At 38.6% G+C, this 27,672-nt stretch overlaps 1 protein-coding gene across 11 annotated transcripts in view; it reads right to left on the minus strand.

Annotated features, from left to right (window-relative positions):
* Positions 1–27,672, minus strand: part of ankrd24 (ankyrin repeat domain 24) — a 35,052-nt gene that overhangs the window by 1,896 nt on the left and 5,484 nt on the right. For 2 of the 11 annotated variants that reach the window (XM_087304290.1, XM_087304288.1), the window contains 19 exons: positions 25,513–25,643; positions 25,319–25,407; positions 23,950–24,014; positions 23,797–23,854; positions 23,628–23,698; positions 22,927–23,033; positions 20,840–21,015; positions 20,389–20,411; positions 16,526–16,606; positions 14,419–14,547; positions 14,154–14,273; positions 13,196–13,346; positions 11,592–11,755; positions 8,811–8,977; positions 5,707–6,392; positions 5,281–5,618; positions 4,023–4,256; positions 3,767–3,943; positions 728–883 (listed from right to left, as the gene is read on the minus strand). In XM_087304290.1, coding sequence (XP_087160416.1) covers positions 728–883; positions 3,767–3,943; positions 4,023–4,256; positions 5,281–5,618; positions 5,707–6,392; positions 8,811–8,977; positions 11,592–11,755; positions 13,196–13,346; positions 14,154–14,273; positions 14,419–14,547; positions 16,526–16,606; positions 20,389–20,411; positions 20,840–21,015; positions 22,927–23,033; positions 23,628–23,698; positions 23,797–23,854; positions 23,950–24,014; positions 25,319–25,407; positions 25,513–25,643 — 3,123 coding nt within the window. Of the gene's footprint in view, positions 1–727; positions 884–3,766; positions 3,944–4,022; positions 4,257–4,340; positions 4,379–5,280; positions 5,619–5,706; positions 6,393–8,810; positions 8,978–11,591; positions 11,756–13,195; positions 13,347–14,153; positions 14,274–14,418; positions 14,548–16,525; positions 16,610–20,388; positions 20,412–20,839; positions 21,016–22,926; positions 23,034–23,627; positions 23,699–23,796; positions 23,855–23,949; positions 24,015–25,318; positions 25,408–25,512; positions 25,644–27,672 lie in introns of those variants that run through there. The other 9 variants (XM_087304289.1, XM_087304287.1, XM_087304296.1 and 6 more) reach the window with 5 other exon arrangements.

Below are 27,672 nucleotides of genomic sequence, written 5' to 3' on the forward strand. Positions count from 1 at the left end.
GCTCCCTCTGGCAGAGTTGCGACATGGTTTTATCATCACTCACAACTGATGTTTAAATATCCCCATTGCAAAACTTTTATTGAAAATGTAATTTACTTAACAATAAGTGATAATATTCATTTCATAAAGATTGTAACACTGTGTGATGCATACATTAAATGCAAATGTATATTTTCATTGCTCTAAATGTCTCCCCTCCCAAGCGACACTCGCACTACCACTGTTGATTTTTAAGGGCATTAGGTGGACGTAGCAAACTTATTGATTTTTTCTGGAAACATTTGGTAGGAGAGTCTCTGTTGTGATTGGGAATGAAAGAGTGAGACAAAGATTACACAGATATAAAGCTTGTCTACGGCCTGTATTTATTCAGAGATTGGTGTTAAAAGGTAATCTGTACGAAATATGGTTAGTCTACGTTACTCTGCAAATCTCTTGCTGACCCCTATGGTGAATGTAACCCCAAACCATGATTTTTTCTTCACCAAACTTGACTGATTTCAGTGAGAATCTTGGGTCCATGCTCCAATATGTCTTCTGCAGTATTTGTGATGATTAGGATGCAGTTCAACAGATGATTCATTGGAAAAATCTACCTTCTGCCACTTTTCCAAATGAATCAACTAGAAGTCAAGTTATAACTTGTTGCTCTTACAACTGGGATCGACGACAAGACTTTTGTCAGGTAGTGTATTTATCAACATGGCAATAGCATTGTTCTGTTTACCTGAAGCTGTTGTGTTAGTGAAGTCACTCGGTTCTGCAGTGCCAGCTGTTGTCCAGGAATCCCTGAGGACGGTGGTGATGGAGAACGTCCAAGTGGAGGAGTCAAAGCCCCCAGAGCCTCCTTCAGACGAAACACCTCCTTAGACAACTCTGTGATCTACAGAGAGACGTAAACAACCAAAAGTCTGATTCATGATTAGCAAGAAATGCTAACAAAAACAAGATATAAGCTCAAAAATATCCATTTTATATTCGACGTTTGATGTATGGTGTGTCTTAATTTACATTTTATTTTACATTTTCCATATATTAAGTTCTTTTAATTAAAAACATAACATTTTGAAACTAATATAAAACCTGACATGGACTGACACTTAAATGTTCTGCATTTTGAATGTGTTAAAGGGTCACGAAACACCAAAACACATTTTTTAAGCTGTTGACAGTCATATATTTGTCCCACGCTACTAAAAACACTATTAGGACACATTTATTACACTAAAAAGTGAAAAATGGCTGTTTTTGCGTTATTTTGAGCAAATTCGTTCTTCCGGTTTGAAACTAATTTTTGCCAATTAAATCCTGTATTCCAGTGTGGACACTGGCTGTCTGTACCTAGGAGTACTTTGTGACGTCTCTGAGTGTGCAGCATTATTTCATGAGAAAGACTTGGTTCAAAACAACTTCTTTATTATGCATGTTATAGCTGTGAAGATTGTTTTTACCTGTACATTGTTCAGACGGCAGAGAGACACCACGTTGTGTTGCCAAAACAAGTGAAAGCAGAAGAATTGTTTGGAGATATGGGTCGTCAGTGTTGCTTTTATAATTTGCTGCAACAAAGGTTTTGTTTTCATTTTCCTGCTATGAGAGTGCAGCTGGACTCGTGTGTGGATTACAGTGCATGCGACAAGTGACAGAAATACGTGTCTTTTCAAGTCTAGAAAAAAGGTGAAATCCGTATTTGCCGCTTGTCTCCTTTGATAAAAAACGCGGCTCCAGTTGATGTTGATTGTCCTGTCTCTACAGATTTGGTAAGCGATCAATGGTTTTGTTTGTTCATTCAGATGGCAAAGTTAGTTCTTATCGTCAGCAGTACTCTTTCAGTGTTTAAAGACAGACCTTAGTCAAAATGATTTCTAAGTTACTAAAATTTACAGTATGTTAATATCACTACAATATTATAGATTGAAAGATCTGCTGTAAATGCTGCTCTCCGAGTGTAAACATGTAAACACTGCAATCAAACCCTTACCGTCGTGTAGGATTTTTGCCGCATTTTGTGACAGGAATAGGGCACACGGCTTTTTGACCTATTGACCTATTGAGTGCATCCAAGTTACCGAGAAACGCGGAGAGTTTTTTTTCTCTTATTTGCAGTGCGGTATCAAACATAGCATTAAAAATACAAGCCTCCAGCAGTTCCTTGAATCAAATATCTCGTTTGTCATGAAGGGCATGAATAAAATGTTCCTGAATGAAAGAGCCAAACTGCAGTTAAGGTCCACATTTAATAATTTGGCAAATAGATCGATTACTGATGTCCATGTAAACACAGTCACTGTCTTTCTCTCCTGCGTCTGTGTGTTTGTTTTGCCTCTGTGAAAATAAGAATGTGCCCAAACCGAAACTCCCATTTTTATGCAAATTTTAATTTTATTTTTCCCTTTTCCTCCTCCGACACTCCCCCCTTAACAGAGCTGGAAACACCCACTTTCCTGACTTTTTCCAAACTAGAGGTGTGAAAACACCCTGCTGAAACGGGGTTTTCGTGGCCCTTTAAAACATATTTTCAGTTGGACCAGCAAATAAATGTGCAGATATCATGCTTCTATTGAAACCTTCTATTCTGTTGGAACCTTCAATGAAGGTTGAGCCCTTGTCAATGGAACATGCTATTTGGCACAAAACCACTTCACTGTGTTAATAATCATCAGTTGTACCCTTCATTCATTCATTAATTCATTTTTATCCTCTTTTCCGGAGTCCGGGTCATGAAGGCAGTAGTCTCAGGAGAGAACTCCAGACTTCCTTCTCCTCAGACATTTTCCCAGCTCCTCCAGGGGGATCCAGAGGCATTCTCAAGCCAGCCGAGAGACATACTGTAGTCTCTCCAGCATGTCCTTGATCTTCTTAGAGGCTTCCTCCCATTGGGACATGCCTGGAACACCTCCCTAGGTAGGTGTGTAGGAGGCATCAGAAAAAAATGTCCGAGCCACCTCAGCTGACTTCTCTTGATGTGGAGGAGCAGCGGCTCAACTTCGAGCTCCTCACCCTGTCTATAAGGGTGTGCCCAGGCACCCTGCAAAGAAAACTCATTTCGGCCGCTTGTATCTAAGATCTTGTCCTTTCAGGCATGACTCAAAGCACATGACCATAGGTGAGAATAGGAACGTAGATTGACCGATAAATTGAAAGCTCTGCCTTTCGGCTCAGCTCCTTCTTTACCACAACGGACCGGTACATCGACCGCATTACTGCTGCCGCTGCACCAATCTGCCTGTCAATGTCAAGTTCCATCCTTCCCTCACTCGTGAACAAAACCCTAAGAGACTTGAACTCCTCAACCTGGGGTAAGGACTTTTCTCCAACCTGGAGATGGCAAACCAAACTTCGAAACCCTGATTCCAAAGAGTCCTTTGAAGTGGCCAGTTTTGAGCTGTTAAATTTGCAACAACACTTCAATACTGAAGCATTGATTGTATTCCCTTGAAAGTGCCCTTCATAAGGCTATTTATTCCGTGTGGAATGCATCGATTTTAATACAAGTAAACTAACATCGTATATATTGGAATATATCTGTTCTATCTAAATTTTAGTACTAACATCTCAATTTTGCTAAATTAGTTTGTTGCATATCTCTGATTGGAGAACATTTTTGCAGAATTATGGGTAATGTAGTCACTGGGAATTCACATCATGATTACTTTGAAAAAGTAAGTAGTAATGCAGGCTGAAAATGTAAACAGAAAAATATAGCACTGATTAACAACCTTGCGGCTAACAGTCTTAATAGTAAAAATCAGTTCCCCCCCCATACCTTGCGGTCTTTCTCCTTGATGAGCCCCTGCGAGTGCTGGATGTCCTGGTGCAGCTGCTGGATGTGGGTGGACTCAGCCTGAAGATCCGTCAGCTGCTTTTTAACAGTCTCAAGCTGAGATTCAGCCACCTGACGCTCGCTCTTATTAAATAGCGCTTCCCGCTGGACCTGGAACACCTAAATGGGAGACTTCTCAAAGTAAAATACAGCTTGTTTTTCAGACGTGAGGTTTTAACAAGAAGGACAGCACACAGACCTCGAGGCAGGTCTTCTCATGCTTCCTTGCTAGATCAGCTAACTGGGCGGTCAAGGTGTTGATCTCAGCCTGAAGCGAGAGTCTCTGGGCCTCGTGGTCTTCTTTGGACACCAGTCCCTGTTCCAGAGCTTTCTGCGACCGCAGGTCTTTCAGTTCAGTCTCTTTCTTGCTCAGAGACTCCTGCGCTGCTGCTGCTATCTGTCGACTGTCCTCTAGAGAGCGCTCTAGATCTGCCTGAAATAAGAAACAATGTTAGAAAAGTGCGCTCTTGACAGGATAGTTCCCCCAAAAACTGTAATCCACTCATAATTGACTCACCCTCAAGTGGTTCCAAACCTTTATGAGTTTCTTTATTTCTGTTGAACACAAAAGAAGATATTTTGAACAATGTTGGAGACTGGAAGCCGTTGACATCCATTAAATGAAATAAAAATCTTCTTTTGTGTTCAACAGAAGAAACTCAAATAGGAAAATGATAACATTTTGTTTCTTGGGTGAACTATTCATTTAATAAAAGGATGGGTTTTTATATGATGCCATAGAGCACAGGTGTCAAACTCACAGTTCGGTACACTTTAGAGTTAACCCTCATTAAACACACCTGATCAAACTTCTTGAGTCCTTCAGGCTTGTTTGAAAGTGATGGATTCGTATTTCTGTCTACCAATCCGTAACAGCATGGATCAACATTTATCCTTTTCTCATTACTTTATTAATATGATTATTTGAATCAGTATTTAATCTTGAAATTATTTTGACTAATGAATAAAGTTAACACACTGCTTAATATAAGAATGTTCAGTGCATTTGCCTGTCATCTGTATTTATAAGCAATATAATCATTGTGGATCGGTTTGCAATGGCAATACTCCACTAATTAGAGCAAGGTAGGGCCCCAAAATTATTCTGCTTAGGGTCCCCAAATGTACAGGGCTGGCCCTGCCTACACATTTTCAAGTATACATAGAGGTGTACCGAAAATTCACAAACTAAATGAAATCTGCGGGAAATTATATATTTTTTGTTTAATAATTAGAAGGGAAGGCTTTTTCGCAGGTAAAGATTGCGTTCTGTGTGGTGGTCAAATGAAGGATTTGGTCCCCCTCTAAAAATCAAGTTTCCACTCACAGAGACTTTACTATGAACCTCTCTTGGCTCTGTTTCTTGTGCACTCCGTCCCCGTCTTTCCATCTTTTTAATTTTAGGAGCTTTCAGAAGCTTTCCTAAGAATGATTCATTCACAAATTATGTAGCTTACCTTGATTTTATCATGTTCTTCCTTGCTAACTGAGTCTTTTTGCGCAGCCTTTAGTTCGATTTCCAGTCTGGAGAGCTCAGTCTGCGCATGCTCACGCAGTGCCCTCTCAGCTTGCAGCTCTTTCTCTGTTTGAGCTAGCTGCTGGGCTACTGCGGACAGTGACTCCTGGTGTTTAACAAGTGGTACTGCGTCTCTCAGCTGTAGCACATCCTGAGCCCGGCTCTCTCTTTCAGCACACAGGCTGTCCAGAGCTTGGGCTGCCTCTTGCCTTGCCACCTCAAGCTCCTCTTTTATGGCCTCCAAGGTCCGGCCGCCCGGCGACATATGTAGAGAGTGGTCTGATTGGTCAAAAATAAGAGTTATATTTAAACGTTGGAATCAAATAGTTATTTTGGAGAGTCGCAGAGGGACAACAGGTGCACTCACCAGATGCAATGGAGACCTCTGAGCTCTCAGACGGCTCATCGTCCTCTTCATCCTCGTCAATGTGGGATGGGGGTCGGAGCCTTTCCAGCTCCAGCAAGGCCTGGTTGAGTCGAGCAGCCACTTCGGCACGTTCTTGAGCTAACTGATTAAGCTGAAGGCCTAAAGTGACCTGAACCTCTTCAAACTGACCTCGAGGGACGCTCTCCTTCAACTCCTGCTCGAGTTCTTCCACCCGTGCCTGCAATCCGTTCAATGGTGCTCCCTCGCCCTCCTTTTTTCCTGCTGCTTTGCTTAGCTCCAGGGCTTTTCCAAGCTCTTCCACCTGCTTTTTAAGGTTTACAACTGTCTCGTTCTCCTCTCCCTCTTTCTCTCTGTCTTGCAGAGCTGCCTCAAGTTCCTTCACCCTCTCTTTCAGCTGTTGCATGGTGTTGTTGTCATCCTCACTAAGCCCCTCCCCATCTGTCTTTTTGCTGACTAGCTCCGCCTCCAGCTCCTCTACCCTCGCTTTCAACTGGTGGGTCTCCAAATCTCCGCCTTCCACTGAGCTCTTTTCAGGCTTCTCTTCAGCATCCTCCACAGAGTAGACCCCTAAACGCATCTGTTCTTTGAGTTCCTCTAACTCAGCCTGGGCTTGGGACAACTTTTTCTCCAGTGCTTTTTGATGTTTCTCCTCTTTCTCTTCACATCTGAGAAGAAAAGCAAACATTTTAATCGCTTGATAGGATTCACATGTGCATGGTCCTTGTTAATGGACAGTCAAACATTTTTTTAAGTATTCGCATTGCACATTGAATAAAGTCTTGGTGATTTACACATTCATACTTAGAACAAATATTTTAGCCAAAAAGAAAAATATTCCACACCATTTACTCACAATCAAGTGGTTCTAAAGTTTAATGAATCTCTCTCTTCTGTTAAATGCAAAACAAGATATTCAGAAGAATGGTGGAAATTGGTAGCTATTGACGTCCACAATGGGTCCTGCTTTCCAACATTCTTCAGTATATCTTCCTTTGTGTTCAACTGAAGAAAGAATCTCAAACCGGTTTGATACAAGTGGAAGGTGAATAAATTATGACAGAATTCCAATTCCGGAAATAACAATCTTATTTAAATTTAAAGAGCCCCTATTATGGGATTTTGAAAATAAGCTTCCTTGCAGTGTAACACAGCACTAAGTGAATAAAAACATCCAGCTGAGGTGTAAATGCATAAGTGCACCGTGTTTAAAACTACTGATTAATTAACGGAATAGTCGACTCAGAGTCAAATAAATGAATCGTGTCGGGTTCAGATCTTTTGCTTGAATGCATCAACATCGATATGGTAGATCACCAAATATAAAATGCTGGCTCTGGTAAAACATGAAAGTGCCTTTCCCTTCAGACACAAGCAGAGCATGGGGATCACAGGACTGATGATGACACGAAGAATGACTACCACTAACAGATTGAGATTCGGCTGTAGGGAGTAAAGGGTTAAAGTTCATTTTCACAACAATACCACAGTATAGCCAACCTAGTGCTTTGTTTATTCCTGTTATTTTTCAGATTTTTGATACAATAACCTATGCTGTAATGCGGGATTCGTCGGCCGTTAGATACTAAAGGAAGGAGCAGAGACTTTTTTGTATGGGACTTTGGCTGTTTATCAATATCCATTCTTCAGCAATATTGCGTCCTCGTGTTCTCGTGTAACGTCATCCTCAGCTGCCAAAGACTGCAAGAACAGAGGATGTGTGAAACTTCCCGGATGTGTTGTTGATATTGAGGATGCAACGAAGAAGAAGATTTGCGCACCGAACTCGCTCTAGAAGTCCCAGAAGTCATTGCGGATGGAGATGGAAAGCGCATCATTTTATTATTAAAGTTCAGAGGTATAACATATTTATCTCAGGAGTTTCCCTAAATGAAAAGGTGAATATAAACATTACCATGAAAATCTTAATAAAGGCATAAACACATTAAGGGTGTTTATTTGCTGAAATTCGTATTTAAATCTGTTTTTTTTTGTATTATGCAATGTCTTTTTATAATGTTTTTATGCATAATATATATTTTGAAATAGGGAGAAACAATAAATCGTTGTATGAATGCTGTAATGTTTAAATTATTTTCTGTTAAAAATGCGTGAAGGTCATGTGACCATCAGGAAGAGAGCAGCATCTCAATTCTCAGAAGATGTTCTCTTTGTTCTCGTGGTCTCCTGAGTTCGGTCTTCCGAGGTGACCTGGCAAGACCGGTCTTCACAAGAACACAAGTCCGTTCACTGCGTTCTTGGAATTAGGAAGCAGCCTTTGTCAGACTTTGACAGGGACTTTGTCAGTAACCATTACAGTTCATATAAGCCAGTTTCTACTTCCTCTGAATGTAGGTGTATTTAAAATTGTTGCCTCATTTTGTGTTATTTGCAAAACATGTATTTAATTGTGTGTTGTAACTTGTAATCGGCCCGTGCAGCTAGTAATCACTGATCTATTATAGATCAGTGCTTGTACTGTATCTCTCAGGTTTAATCTGTATGGGCTATTTTCACATATCATGTCCAAAACCACGTTGAAAACGCGGCGTGTGCTTCTTTCTCTACTGATTTAAATGCGTTTCTGAATGTGCGATCCTCTGCTGTTTGCCTTTGCTATGGCCACCATCAGCTGTTCCTCTCAATTTTCAAAATAGTTCAACTTTTGCCACTATGTGGATTAATGATGAATGTGTGTCGTTGTTATTACTTGGGGTTAGGTTTGAGAGTAGAGTAATATGCTGGTGTTCAACTGCATTGCTTTATTGCATTCCTGCATTGGGCTATAACATACTCTGTGTGCTACTTCCTAGCCGCGGTGGCCATTCAAGCTGAACCTAGTTGACTAATCACAACATACTAGATTCATCAGACCAATCAGTGCAGATAAGCTTCACGCTAAGGAGGGGTTTGGGAACAAATGAATTGCTGAGGAATTCACATGGGAGTCGTTGGGATAATTAGGTAAAAATAAATGCATATTATAAGAAAATGAACAAGTTTTTTGACCTTGCATGCATATCAGTGTTATTAGAGACCCCCAAAACAAAATATAGAACAAAATAGGGGCTCTTTATCTACATTACCCAGGATCCTCTGCAATGCTTGAGGCTTCGGTTGAAGCCTGGGCTCTGGAGTATTTCTCCTGTAGTTCCTCAAACTCTCTCCTCAAAGATTCATATTGAGCTGTCGGAACAAAATCTGGACCTGAGCTTTGCATATCTGTGTCATCCTTCTCGAACATCTCCAGCATCTGCAGACCACAAAACAATATTTTGCTCCCCCCTCAGAATATTGCAATAACTAAGGTATTTATAGGTTTTCTCTTTTAAAGACAGCACATGTAGTTGCCATATGTTGCCTCTGCCATTATCCTCACAGAGTTCTTTGATCTGTTTGCTTAACCCTGAACTTCAGTGAAACTCAAACCAGATTCCGAGGACCCTCACTAACATTGTTGATTTATGTCAAATGTGCAAGTATAACTGGTAAATTTGCTACAAAAACATTTTACTAAGCTTATTTGTCTGAGAAAACACAAGAAAGCAGCATATGTTCCCCAAACATTTCCCAGAAGGGCTTTATGAGTCGAATGCCACAATAGCACTTACTTTAGCATACATGCCGTGTTATTTTTACCAGAATACAGTACCACACTGATCTGATTAATGCTATTATGATGTCAGCTGTGCTCTGTATATTTGGACCATGAAAGATATAATTGGGAATTGTGTGTCAAAGTTGAATGCTATTTTGGATTATATGTGAATAGCAATAATGTGTTAAATAGGGCTCCATGATAATGGAAACAAAACTGACATTGGGATGATAAAACTATTTAGACAGTAATTCCTTAGTTTTAGTTTTTATTTAGTTTTGAATTTTTGTTTTTACATTTTGTTTGTTTTAAATGGTTTTAGAGGCAGATTTACTAGTTTTTTTAGTTTTATGTTTTGAAATTGCTTAGTTTAACTTAAGATACATTTAAACATGTATTCATGACACAAAAACACTACCACTACCATCTAAATACCACAGCCATAAGTTAACAGAAATACGTACAATATGTGTGCAAGGCTGCTTCTGAGGTTAGATACAAAGTAGTGATAGGAACTTCAGATCTTTAACGTGAACCGGATCTTTTGTGACAATCCTACCATGTTAGGAATTAACATACTAAAAATATGTATCAGCAATCATAATTTCAGTCAGTTAAAACATCATGATCTGAAAGTTTCTTACAATTAGGTTTTGCAACCTAAATGAAGCATGATTCACTTTTTTTTATTCCATTATGACTTGTTATGAAATAAACATACGTTTTGCCAGATCCTCTCATTTAAGCCTTCGGTTTTCCCGCACTGCAGTAGTTCAAGTTTAGTTCAGTCAACCCGGGCTCATTGTGGAAACGTAGCCCCGCGGACGTTTCTGCGGACCTCGATTTACGTCCCGGGAGGTACGTATTCGAGCGGTTTTTGTTTTTCGCGGATCCGCGAGAGGCCGCTGTGCGCGCTTTTTCACGTCTCGGGCACCTCTCGGGAGCGCGCGCCGTTCGCGCCCGCGCCGTTCTCGCGCGAAAAGCCGCCGGATCGGCCGACTCGGCCGCCCTCCTCCTTCCCTAAACCCGAGCGACGGTTCCCAAAAGCCATCCAGAAAAAAAAAAAAAAAAGCAAAAGCCCTCGTCTTCGTTTTCGACCGCGTTTTCGGATCCCGCCACGTTCTCGCCCTTATTTTTCGGATTCTGTTTTTCGTCTTACCTTATTTCCGGAACCTGCTGTTCCCCGGACTCGATCCCGGTCGTCGTCCCCGCGGCCGGCTCCGGCTCCTCCTCCGGAGCGTCCGCTCCGCCGACGCAACGCTGTGAGCTAAGCGGACAAACTGGTTGCATCGGGAAAGCCCTCCACTCGGAGGCGAGCCGTCGGCCGGCGAGCGCAAAGAAGAGGGGCGGAGCGGCGCCACACCGCCCCGCAGCGTTCGCTCGAAAAAAACTAAACGCGGCCTTACATACCTCCGGCCACGTAAATCGCGGTCTCCAGAAACGTCCGCGGGGCTACGTTTCCAGAATGAGCTTGGGTTGATTAAATACAAAGACGAAAGCAAAGGACGTTTTTGCTATAATCTTGGTTAGTTTCAGTTAGCTTTGTATGTACACAATACAGTTTCAGTTACAGTAGTTCTAGTATTAAAAAAAAAAACTCGTTTTTATTTTTATTTCAGTTAACAAAAATTTTTTTGAAATCTAGTTTTCATTTTTCGTTCGATTTCATTACTAAAATAACCTTGGAAGACAGGTAAAAAAACAATGCTTTATGATATTCTGGGGAGTCTATTATTCAGGTACAGAAACTCAATTATCAAATGCAAATTTACACTTTAGTCCTACAGTTTAATGATTCAAAAATTATAATTTCTTGTGCCTGAATGCTTTTAAGCCCACTAGAATTGCTCATTCTCAAACCTTTAAAACACAGAAAATATAATATTTTTTTTATTTTTACCACTGAAAACAAATACAAAACTAATTATATTTCAAATTAGAAAAAAAGTAAAACGGCCAGAAATATGACTATTTTAAGCAGCTCAACATAATATATGCTGGTGCAAAGTGAAACCGATGCTGTATATATGTTGAGTGTTAATGCCTCTGAATCTCTAAAGCAGCTGCAGATCTTTAAGAAGCAGGTCAGGTGCAGTATGCGGTTAGTATATATTTATCTTGTCCATCTGAATAACCTTTAAAACACTGCTGATAACACGTCTAAACACAGACAATGAGGTCAGCGTTCTGTATGTGTGCGGAGGCAGTCCTGTGATTTAGTGCTTTGTTGGCATTCTTCATGTTTGTGTATAAAGTAAAGAAACCATACCTGCACTTTGAGAACCAGGTCAGCGTTTTGGGAGGTCAGTTCCTCCACTTTTCTGCGAAGCTGCTCGACCATGGCAGGATTCTCCTGAGAGATGCCCTCACCCTGCTCAGCTGGCAAATTGGCATCTAGACCACGTGATTGCCTAGACAGCAACTTCTCTGCTCCTAATATTGAAAACATATAAAAATGTCAATATATGTTCACTTAATATGACCCAAAAACTGTTTATCCCACCACAATTTCATTGATTCTGATTTAGAAAATAGAGCTGCAGGATTCTGAGAACAGCAATATGTGTTCTCACGATTCTCATTAAAGTCTTAATAGACAACTAGACAAACTAACATGTGACGAACACCATCTAGAAGAATTGATGCACTAGCATTTTTGTTAGCATGTTGCTTGCTATGTGATGTTTTCAGAGGCTCTATGAGGCACACCAGCAATTAAAATTAGAAGTTGTGATCTTTAACATCCCTTTTAAAAGGGCTACATTCCAGAAACTTCCGTTTGATACCTGCTAAGAACAAGTTAAGTAGAAATGGTAGAATTGAATTGGTGCCGTGACCCGGATGATAAGTGAGGTATAGAAGCATTGAGAGGCACATTAGCGACTGACATCAAATCTTGTCCTCCTATTAGTCATCCTTGTTAGGAACCATTCATCCCATGCTAGAAGCTCCAGTTTAATTCTATCTCAGACCAGGGCTAGTAGAACTGGTGGGATTACATTGGTGCCGTGACCCGGATAATAGTGAGGTATAGATGCATTAAGAGGCACATCAGTGACTGACATTAGATATTGTGTTCTAATAGCCATCTTTGTTCGTAATCATTCATCCCATGCTAGAAGCTCCAGTTTAATTCTAGCTCAGACCAGGGTGGGAAGAACTGGTGGGATTAAACTGGTGCTGTGACACGAATGATAGTGAGTTATAGAGGCATTATAATGCAAATTAACAACTAATATTAGAGACTAAGGTTCTTTTTAGCATTCTTGTAAGGCAACCTTCCTCCCATGCTCCTAACTCCTATGTAATTCCCACTCAGAGCAGGACAAATAAAATTAGAGGGGTAAAATGGTGCTATGGCCCAGATGATAGTGAGGTTAGAAGTGTTAGGAGGTGCACTGACATAAAAGGTTATGACCTTTAACATCAATGTTAATGCACCCACCTTCCATCCCTGAAACTCCAGTTCAATTTCCACTCAGAGCACAGGAAGCCTTAAATGGTGCAGTGACCCAGATGGAATTGAGGTTTACGGAACTTAAGAGGTCCACTAGCATGTATAAAAGCTTAACTTATATGATTACTGAAAGAATGAGCATTGATTTAAGTTTTGTAACGTACATTTAGTAATATATTTGTCATTTGTACCAATAATTGAGTTTTAAATATTAATTTACTCTAATTTGATTATTGTTTATTTCCAAAGTATAATCATTTACACTAGTGATTTTATGATAGCCTGAGTTTGGTTAACACAGAAATAACGATACAGAATGTATAAATATACTACAGCTGTTTAATAACATTATATGATAACTACTTGATTAAAAATATTTAATCCCGCAGCTCTAACAGGAAGCATTCTTGACTCACCCGGGAAATCCAGCATGTCATCTGAGTCCTCTGCGTCTTCTGAGTCACAGGTCACACCACTCACCTGAGCAGCTCTCAACTCCTCCAGCTCAACCAGCAGGCGATCACGCTCTGCCTCAGCCTCACTCAGACGCTCTTTTAGAGAGCTTAGCTACAGAACATTCATTTTAACTGCATTAAAGTGACAAAATATATAAATATATATTTTAAAAAAAAAAAAAAAATATATATATATATATATATATATATATATATATATATATATATATATATATATATATATATATATACAGTATATATAGAGTATATATATATATATATATATATATATATATATATATATATATATATATATATATATATATATATATATATATATATATATATATATATATATATATGTATACCCGGATAATAGTATAATTGAAGTCAGGATTATTAGCCCTTCTTTAAATTTTTTCTTTTTTAAATATTTCCCAAATGATGTTTAACAGAGCAAGGAGATTATTACAGTATGTCTGATAATATTTTTTTCTTCTGGGGAAAGTCTTATTTGTTTTATTTCGGCTAGAATAAAAGCAGTTCTGACATTTTTAAACACCATTTTAAGGACAAAATTTTTAGCCCCTTTTTTCGATAGTCTACAGAACAAACCATAGTTATACAATAATTTGCCTAATTACCCTAACTTGCCTAATTAACCCAGTTAAGCCTTTAAATGTCACTTTAAGCTGTATAGAAGTGTCTTGAAAAATCTCTAGTCAAATATTATTTACTGTCTTCATGGTAAAGTTAAAATAAATCAGTTAAATAAGAGTATACATATATATATATATATATATATATATATATATATATATATATATATATATATATATATATATATATATATATATATATATATATATATATATATATATATATATATATATATATAAAATGAAGTACAGTGCAGTACCTCCTCTAGGGCAGTGGTGGCACTGCTCTGTTGCTGCTCCAGAACCTTGATTTTCTGCAGCAGACGACCTCTTTCCAGCCTGAGCTTACGGATCTCTTCAAAGACCTCCTCATCTTCTGTCTGGCACATAAACATACATTCCCATGAAAGACTGATAATTCCAGATAACTTAATGTGTACATGATTATAACTGTAACAGCAAATTACACAATGGGTTATGTCTGGCCAATTAAGATTACATTTTGTTAAGTCGGCTGTCACTCACAAGGTTCTCAGATGGGGGATGTTGGGTCCTGGGGGCAGGAGAAGGCGGGGCAGGGCTCTGGGATTCAGGTGATTGGGTGAAGACAGGAGAAGGGGGTGTGTTTGAGGCTTCTGAGGAAGGAGGCAGGCCCTGCAGAATGTTTAAGCATAAGCCATGCATGTTAAGAAAATGTGCCCCATTCAATGGCCATGCATGTGATACTGAAGAAAAGTCCATAGTAGGAAAAACAAATACTGTTGAAATCAATGGTTACAGGTTTCCATCATTTTACAAAATATTTTCTTTTGTGTTCGACAAAAGAAAGAAACTCATAAAATTCTGAAACCCCTTGAAGATGAGTAAATAGGGTATATGCCGAGCTAGTGCTGTTCCCATGCTGATACACTTCCGGTGACCTGTTATTGTGAACTTTTTTCCATTTTATACGGTCCCTCATACAGCATCGATGTTGTAATGTCAATAAAATACATTCAGTTAAATAAACTTTAGCATTTATTTAGTAGCTCAAGCATAAAACGAGACAAAAAGCTGTTTACTCACATGTGCCCGTCAGAATCTGCAGGCTAACACAGAAGCTCCATTGAATATACTGGGGTAAAATAAATGCTCATATTATAAAGATATGGCAGGGGAAATGTAATTTAATGCAGAGCTTCTTATACAATCTGAGACCCACTTTAAATCGGATATCACTCAGCTAGTTGAGATCGCTGATTTTTAAAGAAAACAGACCTTAAACGCACCGGATTTTGCATTGGCATTCAATTCGCCGGAAGCGCTTAACCCAGGTTACTGGCAAATTAAAAGTCCTATTAGCATGCTTCGGCATACACCCCATTGTAAGTACATTTTTTTATTTAAGACAATTAAAAAAATTTAAATGGATAAATACAAAAGTAAGTTAAAAACAAAACTCATTTAAATGGGCCTTAAATTTGCACAAATGCGTGAAATCTTAGGGAATATTTCAAGAAATAATTTTTCAAGAAAGAAAGGTGAGATTTGGAAATTCAGTTCATGTAAATGACTGGCATCAGGCATGTGTTCATTTAGAATATTCCAAATTGAATTCACAAATGCTTCTGTTTTAAGTTCGACAGCTCCTTTAAGGCAGGGGTTCTTAACCTTTTTCACTTAGAAATGTTTTGAAGGCCCATGTCTGACATTTTTTCTTAAACTGATCGTCTTGAGAAAAAGCTTATTTTAAACCTTTATTTATAAGCAAAACATTTCTTTTGCTTTCACTATTGTTACAAAAAAATAACATAGTTTTAATACATTTTTTAATTAAAACACACAGATTTAAAACTCCGGAAATCTTCAGGTACTGTATGTTTTTACAACTACAGAGTTTTTGGGCCTTTTCTTTAATAAATGAACCTGACAGGACAACAGGAGATGACAAAAAAAGCTGCTGCTTTGAATTGGACTGACTATTGTTCATCTATTGATCATATCCTTTAAAAATAAACAGCAAAAACACTCTAAGTCTGTTTTAAGGGTATTATTGGAGTTCGCTGACAGTAGTGAACAGCTGTTTACTAACACACCACAGAGTCTTGCTAGATCCTCATCTATGGGTGCTCACCTGTTATAAAAAAACACTCGCACTCACGTAATAAAACACTAAATTGGACGACTATGCTGATATTTTAAAGAGCGCATACTTTGCAAATCAATGGAGACATGAGGCATGTGCGAACTGGTTATAACTCTAGTCATCGTTACCTTTAAATTTGCCTGATGGTTTGCTTTATACAGTTAAGCATGTAGTCCTAGTTGAGGTGCAGCGGTTGGAAGTGCAGCCACAGTTATGTCTGTATTTTACAATGAGGCTCTTTTTGCACCGAAGTAATCAATAACAGAAAATGGGAAATGCCATTACACCAATCATTTTTATATAAAACATATTTAATGAAATCAAATAATCATAGTACAATAATTAAGTTAATTTTAAGCTATTTTTAAGCTGCGTGATTGCTGAGGCCCACCGGTTGAGAATCCCTGCTTTAAGGGTAAGTGAAGGATCACAGAGTTTTCATTTCTGGTGAACAAAAACAACTGATTTCATTGCAGTTTCATAGAATTCATGAACCCCATGTTGTACCTGAGCAGGAGATTTAGGAGGAGGAGGGGCTTTCCTCTTGCGGGGCGTGGTTCCACTAGACGGGGGATTAGGAGGAGGAGCCTGCTGATATGGGTGAGTTTTCAAGATGTACAGGTTAGAAAACAAAGCAAGCAGCAGCAGCCATGTTAGTCACATTTGCAACATACACTTCGGTCTCAAGATGTTAATCCTCACTCCTTAAATGTGAAGTGTGTACTTTTGTGATGCTTAATCAAACTTTTTAATATTTTTCATAAAGCAGTGCTTTTGGTCACTCTTTGAGCTCTATTTTAATGATCAAAGCACATGATCTAAATCGCATGGCACAGGTTATTTCAGAATGTGTCTGAATCCACTTTTGCAATTTTAAAGATGGGAAAAACAGTCTGCCTACTCTGCGCATAGTCTAAAAGGGTTGTCCTTATTCACTTATTGTGTTATGCGTGTGTTTTAGGCATAACTTTTATTAAACCAATCAGAATCTCATCTCAGCCAAGCACGTTCACTATTTACATGGAAGATTTTCAAGTGGAAAAACTGAACACTTATGGAGCCAGAGCAGTCTCCAAAATAATACATTTACAAAATAACCCTTAAACAAGCACAGCACAATTCACATGTACAAAATCCAATTAGTAAATTGAAAACACAATTCAGAAAAACAAAACACAATTTAAAAATATCAAATCGAAAATATTTTTTCCAAATAAATTGGATATATGTTATGAATTGTGTTTTGAATTACGAATTGGATTTGTGTATTTACGAATCGTATTTTAAGTTTGCGAATTGAATTTGTGTATTTACAAATCGTGTTTTGAATTACGGGTTGGATTTCTGTATTTACGAATCGTGTTTTGAAATTATGAATTGGATTTGTGTATTTTGAATCTTGTTTTGAATTTGTGAATTGAATTTGTGTTTACGAATCATGTTTTGAAATTGCAAATTGAATTTGTGTATTTTTCAATCCTTTGTTGAACTTACAAGCTGGATTTGTTTATTTCTGAATTGTGTTTTAAATTTACGACTTTGATTTGTGTATTTATGAATCATGTTTTGAACTTATGAACTGGATTTGTGTATTTATAATTTCGTGTTTTGAATTTATGAATTGGATTTGTGTATTTACGAATCGTGTTTTGAAATTATGAATTGGATTTGTGTATTTTGAATCTTGTTTTGAATTTGCGAATTGAATTTGTGTTATGAATCATGTTTTGAATTTGCAAATTGAATTTGTGTATTTACAAATCGTGTTTTGAATTTGCGAATTGAATTTGTGTATTTTTTAATCCTTTCTTGAACTTACGAACTGGATTTGTTTATTTATGAATTGTGTTTTGAATATACGACTTTGATTTGTGTATTTATGAATCATGTTTTGAACTTATGAACTGGATTTGTGTATTTATGAATCGTGTTTTGAATTTATGAATTGGATTTGTGTATTTACAAATCGTGTTATGAACTTACAAACTCGATTTTGTAAATTTCACTCGTGCTGTGGATGTATGAATTATATTTTGTAAATGTATCATTTTTGAGACTGATCTGGCTCCATAAACACTTCCCTAGTGAGGAAATGGATCTGCTTGTGTGTAAGGGTTAAAACGAGCAGACCATCCACATAACAAGCCAAATTCCATCAAAGAGGTGAAGAAGGTGTGGAAAGAGATAGCGGTTTTATATTTATGTAGAAATAATCATCTTTTACATTTTAATCCTTTAATATATTTATTATTTAAAATCTTTATGTGCTTCCGCCCATCCCTGTTTGTGTAATAAGCAATGTGTAAGCAGGTTGCAGATCTGCTTATTGGCACGTATTACTGATATGCTTTTTCATTAACAAATTTCAAAAAAATTGCACCATTTACTTTAGACCAGCTTTTAGTTGGTTAATGGCACGGTCAATTTTAGTTGTCTCAAAATAGCAATGGGCCAACAATGCGCTTTAAAACACTAACACGCCCATGGGCACACAAATGGATGCAAATGCATTTGCTATTTAAACAACATGCCACAGCACGTGAAAATGATATCTACGGCAGGCTGATACTAGAAGAAAAAAAAAAGTGTCACTTCACTTGGATTGCTTCTGCTTGTTTCCAATGCATTTTAAATGTACTTAACATTTCATGTTTATAAATGCAAATATTTAATGAATTTAAGGAGCAGATACATGTGTTAGTCTACCGTATCATTTGCTGTTTAATGATACGGTCATAGCTATGTTAGTATAAACCCTGATACTATTTAATTTAAAATAAAAATCACAAACATTGCATAGATATTAAAATAAAATGAATCAAAGGGTACTAATATATGATATATGTGATATATGACCTTGAAACAACTTGTTTTTTATTCTTTGGGACATATTTGAAACCAGAACAAGAAGAGAAGACTAGAGATTTTGTCCAAATATAATAGATACTATAGATAAAATACAATGAGCTGCAAGTCAATAACGCAATACAATTCACCAATTATAGACTCTACCTTGATATTGATCAGATGTTATTCATATAATGCTAAATGCATGTGTCTGACCATGTGTAGTCACACTAACAACATAGAAAACACAGTGTTCAATAAAAATAAATGGATTTTTCTGATTTAGTTGGCAAAAAAGTGTAAATAACCCAAGTAGAAATGTATGAAGTTTATACACTCACTGGCCACTTTATTAGAAACACCTGTCCAACTGCTCGTTAACGCAAATTTCTAATCAGTCAATCACATGGCGGCAACTCAATGCATTTAGGCATGTAGACATGGTCAAGACGATCTGCTGCAGTTCAAACCGAGCATCAGAATGTGAAAGAAAGGTAATTTAAGTGACTTTGAACGTGGCACAGTTGTTAATGCCAGACGGACTGGTCTGAGTATTTCAGAAACTGATGATTTACTGGGATTTTCACGCACAAACATATCTAGGGCTTATAGCGAATGGTCCGAAAAAGAGAAATCATCCAGTGAGCGGCAGTTCGGTGGGCGCAAATGCCTTGTTGATTCCAGAGGTCAATGGCCAGACTGGTTTGAGCTGATAGAAATTCAATAGTAATTTAAATAAACACTCGTTACAACCAAGGTATGCAGAAGAGCATCTCTGAATGCACAACACATCCAACCTTAGCAATAGAAGACCACACCGGGTGTCACTCCTCTCAGCTAAGAACAGGAACCTGAGGCTACAATTCACACAGGCTCACCAAATCTGGACAATAGAAGATTGGAAAAACATTGCGGAATCATCTCAGACTGGTTTCTTGAACATAGAAATGAGTTCACTGTACTCAAATGGCCTCCACAGTCACCAGAACTCAATCCAATAGAGCACCTTAGGGATGTCCTCAAATTTGCAGCATCTGCGTGATGCTATCATGTCAATTTGGACCAAAATATCTGAGGAATATTTCCAGTACCTTGTTGAATCTATGCCTTGAAGGATTTAGGCAGCTCTGAAAAGGAGGTCCAACCCAATACTAGTAAGGTGTACCTAATAAAGTGGCCGGTGAGTGTTTTCTATCACAATCACCCCCTTTCAAACAAAAATGTCAGGAACAATGATAAATGTGACCAATCCTTGATTCAGAAGTGTGGTGGCTTAAATATTGATTTGCAATTTGACCTAACCCCACTAGAGGCGCAAAAATCACACACTTCACCTTGAAATGAAGTTGTCTGGATACCGCAGTCAATTAGATGAGACCCAGAATTGACTGGATTTGTATTTAAGAGCAACACAACATGTCCCGGAGCATCCTTGAAGAGTTTGTGTGGTTTACTTGTATGTCTGCATGTCATAAAGTTTTGGGAGAGGCTGTTTCTTTTGAAATGCCATTAGTAACAATTACCTCCTCACTCGAACCCTCAGCAGCTGGGAATGCATGGGACAGAAATAAGAAACAGACACCATCACTCCAAAGAAACACTCTGATCAAGCACATGACTATATATAATCTTGCCGTTGCAGCACACGCTCGCAGTTGCAGTAAAATAAGAGGCAACATGAAAGGCTGCACATTTATCACTCTGTCAGGTGGCGCGACCACAGGGGCCCTTTATTAACACTGGGATCCATTTCCAGCTCAGCCCCACATATGTTTGCAATTGTAACTCGAGTTTGCAAACCTTCCAGTGTTTTCATCCGTTGACCCAGCTTAACATCTGCTTTTTAGTCCGTCCTCTCGGATTACGGGCATATCCAAATGGAGATCAGAGATGCTTGAAAGACCCACCACCAAACTCCAGATGGTGGAGGAATTAAAGGTGAGGGTTTGATGTGTATGTGTGCGTGTGGCTTACCTGTGGTTACCCCTAGGTTCTGCAGGAGCTGGGTTATACTGTGGTTGCCGGCGGTGATGCTGTAGTGGGTGGAGTTATGGCCGAGGGCATCGGTTAGGTGTGGGTTTGTTCCACCCTTTAGTAACATCTCGACCGTCTCCATGCTGTCACTCTCACAGGAAAACATCAACGCTGATCTGCCTCCAAACATAATAATGACAGCTCTTATGAGTTCAAGTTTTATCTAATATGTACACTCACTGGCCACTTTATTAGGTACACCTGTCCAACAGTTCATTGAGGCAAATTTCTTATCAGCCAATCACATGGCAGCAACTCAATGCATTTAGGCACGTAGACATGGTCAAGATGATCTGCTGCAGTTCAAACTGAGCATCAGAATGGGAAAGAAAGCTGATTTAAGTGACTTTGAATGTGGCATTGTTGTTGGTGCCAGACAGGCTGGTCTGAGTATATCAGAATCTGCTAATCTACTGGGATCTACGGAGGATAGACGAGAGCTGACAAATCTGCAGCAACTGCATGATGCTATCATGTCGATGTGGATCAAAATCTCTGAGGAATATTTCCAGTTCCATGTTGAATCTATGCCATTAAGGATTTAGGCAGTTCTGAAGGCAAAAGGGGTTCCAACACTGTACTAGTAAACTGTACCTAATAAAATGGCCGTTTATATTTTAGTTAAAATTTACAATGGACACACTGAAATAAACCAAGTAGAATTCAGCAGTTAGTTACATACAGACATAAATGAACAAATAGATAAAATTTGAACTTAAATTTTTAGTTTGACAGTTTCTAAGTTACCTTGTTTCCATTGAGCAGTACAGTTCAGTACGGAACAGAACAGTATGATTCGGTACGGGTCACCCTAACCAGGCTTATGTTTCCACTGCCAATAACACTTTTGCCTGGTGTATGTCAGAAAATTGCAAGGACTAACTCTCCAAATGCAGAACCAAATGATCAAACTTTGATCGAAAAATTAGCAAAACAAACTTCTTTGCATGGTGTATGTCAGAAGTTATGGACGCTATTTAGGAACAGTCATAAGGGTTGTTCATATAGCACTTGTTTTGCACACTGAAGGTATTACGGTGTTGTGTTTCAGCTGTCTCTAAAAATGGCACTTTCTATATAGTCATTCCCTTGTCTTATTGCAATAAAAAAAGTGACGATTCCAGGCTCATTCTCAAAACATACCGCTATGTAAATTTCTGGAGAGTGTCAAAAATGTCCGAGGAGGTACGTTTTTTTGCTTTTTTTTTTTTTTTTGCTAATCCACCAGTGGCCACTGTGTGTGCTATTTGAGATCCTAAATTTTTCTCGTGAGTGCAATTCGTGCCTGCTGTTCTCACATAATCCACCAGAGGCTGCTGTTGATTGACTTACAGACTGACTGACCGATCGACTGACACACCTTCCTCGATCCCTAAACCCAACCAATAGTGTTTTCAAAAGCACAGATTGACCCACCATCCCAACCACTTCCCTAACCCCAACCAACAGTTTTAAAAAACTATCCAGAAAAAGAATAGCCCTCGCCTGAGTTTTACTACGTTTTCAGGTTTTACCACATTCTCACCCTGTTATTTACTTGTTTATTATATTTTATGGGTTCTGTTTTTGTCTTACTGGAACCGATCTTTACCAAACTCAAACCCCGTTGTCATGGTTAACTCCTCTCTGCATTTCAAGTCCGCCAACGTACATGGCGAAAGCTACAAACTGGGAACAGTCGTCCATATGAAGTTAAGCGGTTAGCTGGTGAGCGCAAAAAGGGAACGGCATCATACCGCCCTGTGAGATTCATTATAAAGACAAAATTCAGCCATACATACTTCAGGCTACATAATTCACGGTCTCTAGAAATGTATATGGGGCTACGTTTTCAGAATGAGCCCATGTTGAATGATTCTCTTTAAACCAGTCAGCATTCAGCACCCTGTTGTGCTAGATATATGAAAGAGTGCCAAAAAATACTATTTTGGTACCTTTCACACTAAAAACAGAAATAAAGGCATACCCTATTGTACTTTACTAAGCCCTTCTGCTCAGTGGAAACAAGCCATAAGTGTATAACCAACCTGCCCTGGTTGTCCTGTAAATTAGGATTGGCTCCTCGTTCCAAAAGAAAGGCACAAAGCTCGATTCTGCTCATCTGGGCTGCCAGGATCAATGGAGTTGAACCATCCTAATAAAAATAATCACATAAAACATTTAGAACCCCAAATAGTCCAGCATATTTATTACAGCCCTGGGGTGTATAATGAGAAATATATATCTTGAATGTTGCTAAATTCTTTTGCCAAATGCACAAATATATAAATATAAAGTCGGCGTTAACCGGAAGTTTCAGAGATTTTTATTGCGGTATGTTCATGTACTTCCAACTTAAACAGAGTACTGAGTAGGGGCAGAGCTTTCTTTTTGCGCATTATTCCCTCATAGCAAACTAATGATAAGAGGGTATGGTTAAAAATATTATAGTTAAACTGATGTCAACAGGAAGGCCTGACACTAGATACAGAAGCAAAGAGTCAGACTCAATTTCTGGAGGGCCGCAGCTCTGCACAGTTTAGCTCAAACCACCTCCACCTCACACCTGCTTAGTAGTCTCTATAGTCTTGATTAGCTGTGTTTGAGTTGGAGCAAAACTGTGCAGAGCTGCGGCCCTCCAGGAATCGAGTTTGAGACTTATGACCTAAAGTATAACAATGTGTGCTAGCAAAATAAACTTGGTTAATTTTGATTTCACAATCAAATTTAAAGTGTGTTTTAAACTTACTCCATCTTGAGCATCAAGGTTGGCTTTAAAGTCCCAGAGAATCTCCGTACAGGACAAGCAACCACTTACAGCTGCATAAAAACACATACAGCACAAAATGAATACCAAAATAACTTTAATATAATAATGTTCATTGGTTTAAACTTTAGATCTGTATCAGTATTGCTACCAGCATGATGTAACGAAGTCCTCCCAAAACTGTCTGTGGAGTCAACAGGCATCCTTTCCTGTAGGATAAATGTTACATCCATACTTTACCACTTAAAACTTAAAGCAAACACTGGCTTTCTAGGACTATGAGACTGTGGTTGAAATTTCCTACCTGAAGAAGTCTCTTCAGACAATCTGGCTGTCCATTCTTAGCAGCAAGATGGAGAGCGTTAAACCCTAAAAAAAAAATTGAATAGATTGTATTGAAACTAAGCAAACTGTATGACAGAATCAAATTTTCTTGTTGCGATAATTACTGAAGTTTTTGGGCCCTGTCATACACCCGGACATGTATGGCGCAATTTGTTGCTATTTTTAAAACAGCAGCTGTAATTTTTATGTTTTGTTCCATGTTAAAGATAGCAAATCCATTTGTGCTACTTTGTAGACTCATGGGTGTGCTGGTCTGAAAGGCGCATTGTTGGTACGTTGCTATTTTGAGAAACTGCGCAGACTGTATTTTTCCATCCCTTAAATAGCAAAAGTGGACATGCTCTTTGGTATCTATTTTAACGATCTAGGTGCAAAGTCTAAAGCACATGGCGCAAAAGCATAAAGGACGTTTTCGAATCCACTGTTGCTTTTATTTTAAGGACGGAAAAATACAGGCCCTATCATGCACCCGGTGAAATAAGCCGCAAGATGTGTTTGCCGCGACGTGTTGCTGTTTTCAGACCAGTGCAACCAGTCTTCAGTGGAGTGCGTACAACACCATTTCCTCATCTATGAAAGAGAGTAAGAGAAAGAGAATGTAAAGAGGCCGAATGGAGGAGGCTTATTCTTTATTCTCGTGCTGCAGATGCTCTGTTTAACTGTTTTCTCGCTAGTGAAGCGTTCAGTTTTTCCAATTACAAAGTCCACCATGTAAATAGCAAATGCGCCATGGCGTGACTCAACTGACTCTTAAATGGAATGGGAGATGAGACTCTGATTGGTTTATTCTCAAAAAAAAACCCTTTACTCATTGAGAGAATAAGCACAACACTGTTAGACCATATGTCGGGGACTTTAGACTTTGCGCCTAGATCGTTAAAAAAGAGCCCACGGTTTGCACCACGGTGCAAGGTTTAACAGGGTCTTACAAGTTGTTTTCACTTGTTAGCATAGTTTCATTAACTATCGTTAATAAAAGGAGCCTTATTGCAAACTGTTAACAAGAAAGGCCTATAAAGAATCAGAACATTTATATTGATTTATATTGACTATTCTGTAGGTCAGATTAACAAGTGAAAATGTTTATGTTAGAAAATAAATACTCTGGGGCGTCACGACGGCGCAGTGGGTAGCATTTTCGTCTCACAGCCACAGCTGGGTTACTGAAACTAATTCAAAGAGTTATAAAACATATTATTTGTGCAGTATTTTGAGCTGAAATTTCACATACACACTATAGGGACATCAGAGACTTATTTTACATCTTGTATAAAGGGGCATAATAGGACCACTTTATTCAATACTTAAATTAATTGACTAAATGTTACCTGTTCCATCTGTTACACCGATGTCCACCCCATGAGAGAGGATGACCTCTAAACAGTCCAATCGACCTCGAGACGCACACAGATGAAACCTGCGAATGGAGCCTTGTCTTTCATTGTTCACTGTCCAAGGTATTTTAAATATATATTTTAATATTTGACAAGGCTGTGTTTTATAATGCCAAATGTCCACTCACGCTGATTTTCCCTCCGCGTCCAATTTGGATGGACAGAGGCCTTTCTTCACCAAGAGTGTGGCTACTTTTTCTGGATCATTCTGTTCCACGGCCTGCAATAATCTGTCATCTGTCTTACTCCAGTCCTGACTCTGAAACACAGAGAAGCAGACTCAGACTGTAACACATATATTATTACACAATAGCTTATAAACTCTAATTACCGCCTTAAAAAGTTTACAACATCACCAAACACATTCAGGTGAACTAAGGAAAGGCTTAGAGGCTTTGACCAAAAATCTACTCTAACTTTGATCACAATAAATTGTAGTTTTTGTAATTTATTACAGATGACATCACCATTTTTACAAACTAAAGCTTTTGTAGTTGGTTGAAAACGACATCACCATTTTTACAGAATCACATTTCTGTAGTTAAAACTGCCATTTAAAAAAAGTTTTTTGTAGTTTTTTGTGCACGACATAATTGTTTTTGTAGTCTATTGTGCACAATATCACTGTTTTTGTAGTTTATTCTGCATTATGTCACCTTTTTCTCAAAATCATGATTTTGTCTTAAAGGGGTGGTCCACTACGATATCATATTTTCAACTTTAGATGATGTGTAATGTAGCTGTGTGAACATAAACAACATCTCTTTTGGGGACTACAAAAAATACATCTGGGCTAGTAGGATCACAAACATTTCAGGTTATGTCCATTCACCATGCGCATACACCCTTAGCACAAAGGGGCATGGCCAGAGGAACTTTAATGCTGTAATGTAGCAGAGAAAGCTAAAATGCAGTCCAAACGCTGCTATTTTTAAGTATGTTCCAGATAATTATAACATATATATATATAGCTAACATTTGATTAAAGGGGTGGTCCAGAATTTAATTTTAAGGCTTGGTTGTGTTTATAAGATGCAAAGCAATGTGTGCTCATGTTTCACTTGAAAGAAATCACGTTATTTTTCATAAATCTCACTTTGATTATATACAGCTACTCAGCTGTCATATTTCCTAGTTCCTCTGAAAGGCCTGCCTTCAAGTGACTCTGATTGGTCATCTGTCATAATGTGCTGTGATTCGCGGATCGGCTCAGTCAATGTCATGCCCGATCTCTAAAATAAAATCAGACAAGTGTCTGTAACGAGTAAAAATGGGTTGCGGCTCCTTTAAGAGAGATCGCCATTGTGTGTGTGTGTGTGTGTGTGAGTGTGTGTGTGTGTGTGTGAACTGTCTGTAGACGCGTGTAACATGAGAAGCGCATGTGCGCGGGACCGATGTTTATTTTTCTTTTTGTCTGATGCTCGGATTAGGTTATTTTCTGTAATTTACAGTGACACTGACAGAAGAATAAAGCACAAGATGTGGGATGCGACCTGTGTGAGCCTTGATTTATTTTTTCTGCTGCAACATGAGTTAGGGGAGCTCTCCTGTATTTTTTAACTCAACGCGTTACACGACGTCTTTCACATATATTCAGAATATGCATGTGTAAGTAATATGAATCGTTCACATATCTTTTGCGAGTTCATTATCTGAGATGTAGAACGCACAGAAAAGCTGCCTATAGAGAGACACGCACACGCTAGTGAAGTGTGTGTGTTTGTGTGTGTGTGTGTGTGTGTGTTTACAGCGGTTTGACTGATAAATATGAATTTGTTGCTAAATCGTTAGAGTTGCCAAACAGCATTTCCCGTTGTTTACATCTTTGCTACAACGTACCGTTAAGGCTAGACACTGTACATGTCATAATCAGTTTTAACAAATAAAAACTCACAGGCAACAGCTTCTGCTTATTGGAGCTGCTCCTTCATTGAGGAAATTTTAACTGAATCCAGCACTGAACTGGGAGAGATTCTGGAAGCTTCGTTTTGTCAAATCATGTTTAGTATGTGTTTCATAATTCTCTGGAACATAATTAATATTGAACTTTGAGCACTTCTGTCATTGTGTCATGTCCTTTGGAAGCCCAAATACAGAAACAGAAGAAGCTCTGTAGAAACAGCAGCGTTTGGATGGCATTTTAGCTCCCTCTGCTGTAACATTACAGCGCCCCTTAGCTGCGCAGTGTGTGTGCCCGGTAAAAGTACTTTTGTGATCTCACAAGGGACGGAAGTATTTTTTTGTAGTCCCCAAAATTCGTTCATTGTAGGCTTTGCTAAGCTAACTCT

This window comes from Danio rerio, chromosome 22 (genome assembly GCF_052040795.2).
Source record: "Danio rerio strain M-AB ecotype USA chromosome 22, GRCz13ab, whole genome shotgun sequence".
In the NCBI taxonomy this organism is placed as follows: Eukaryota; Metazoa; Chordata; class Actinopteri; order Cypriniformes; family Danionidae; genus Danio; species Danio rerio.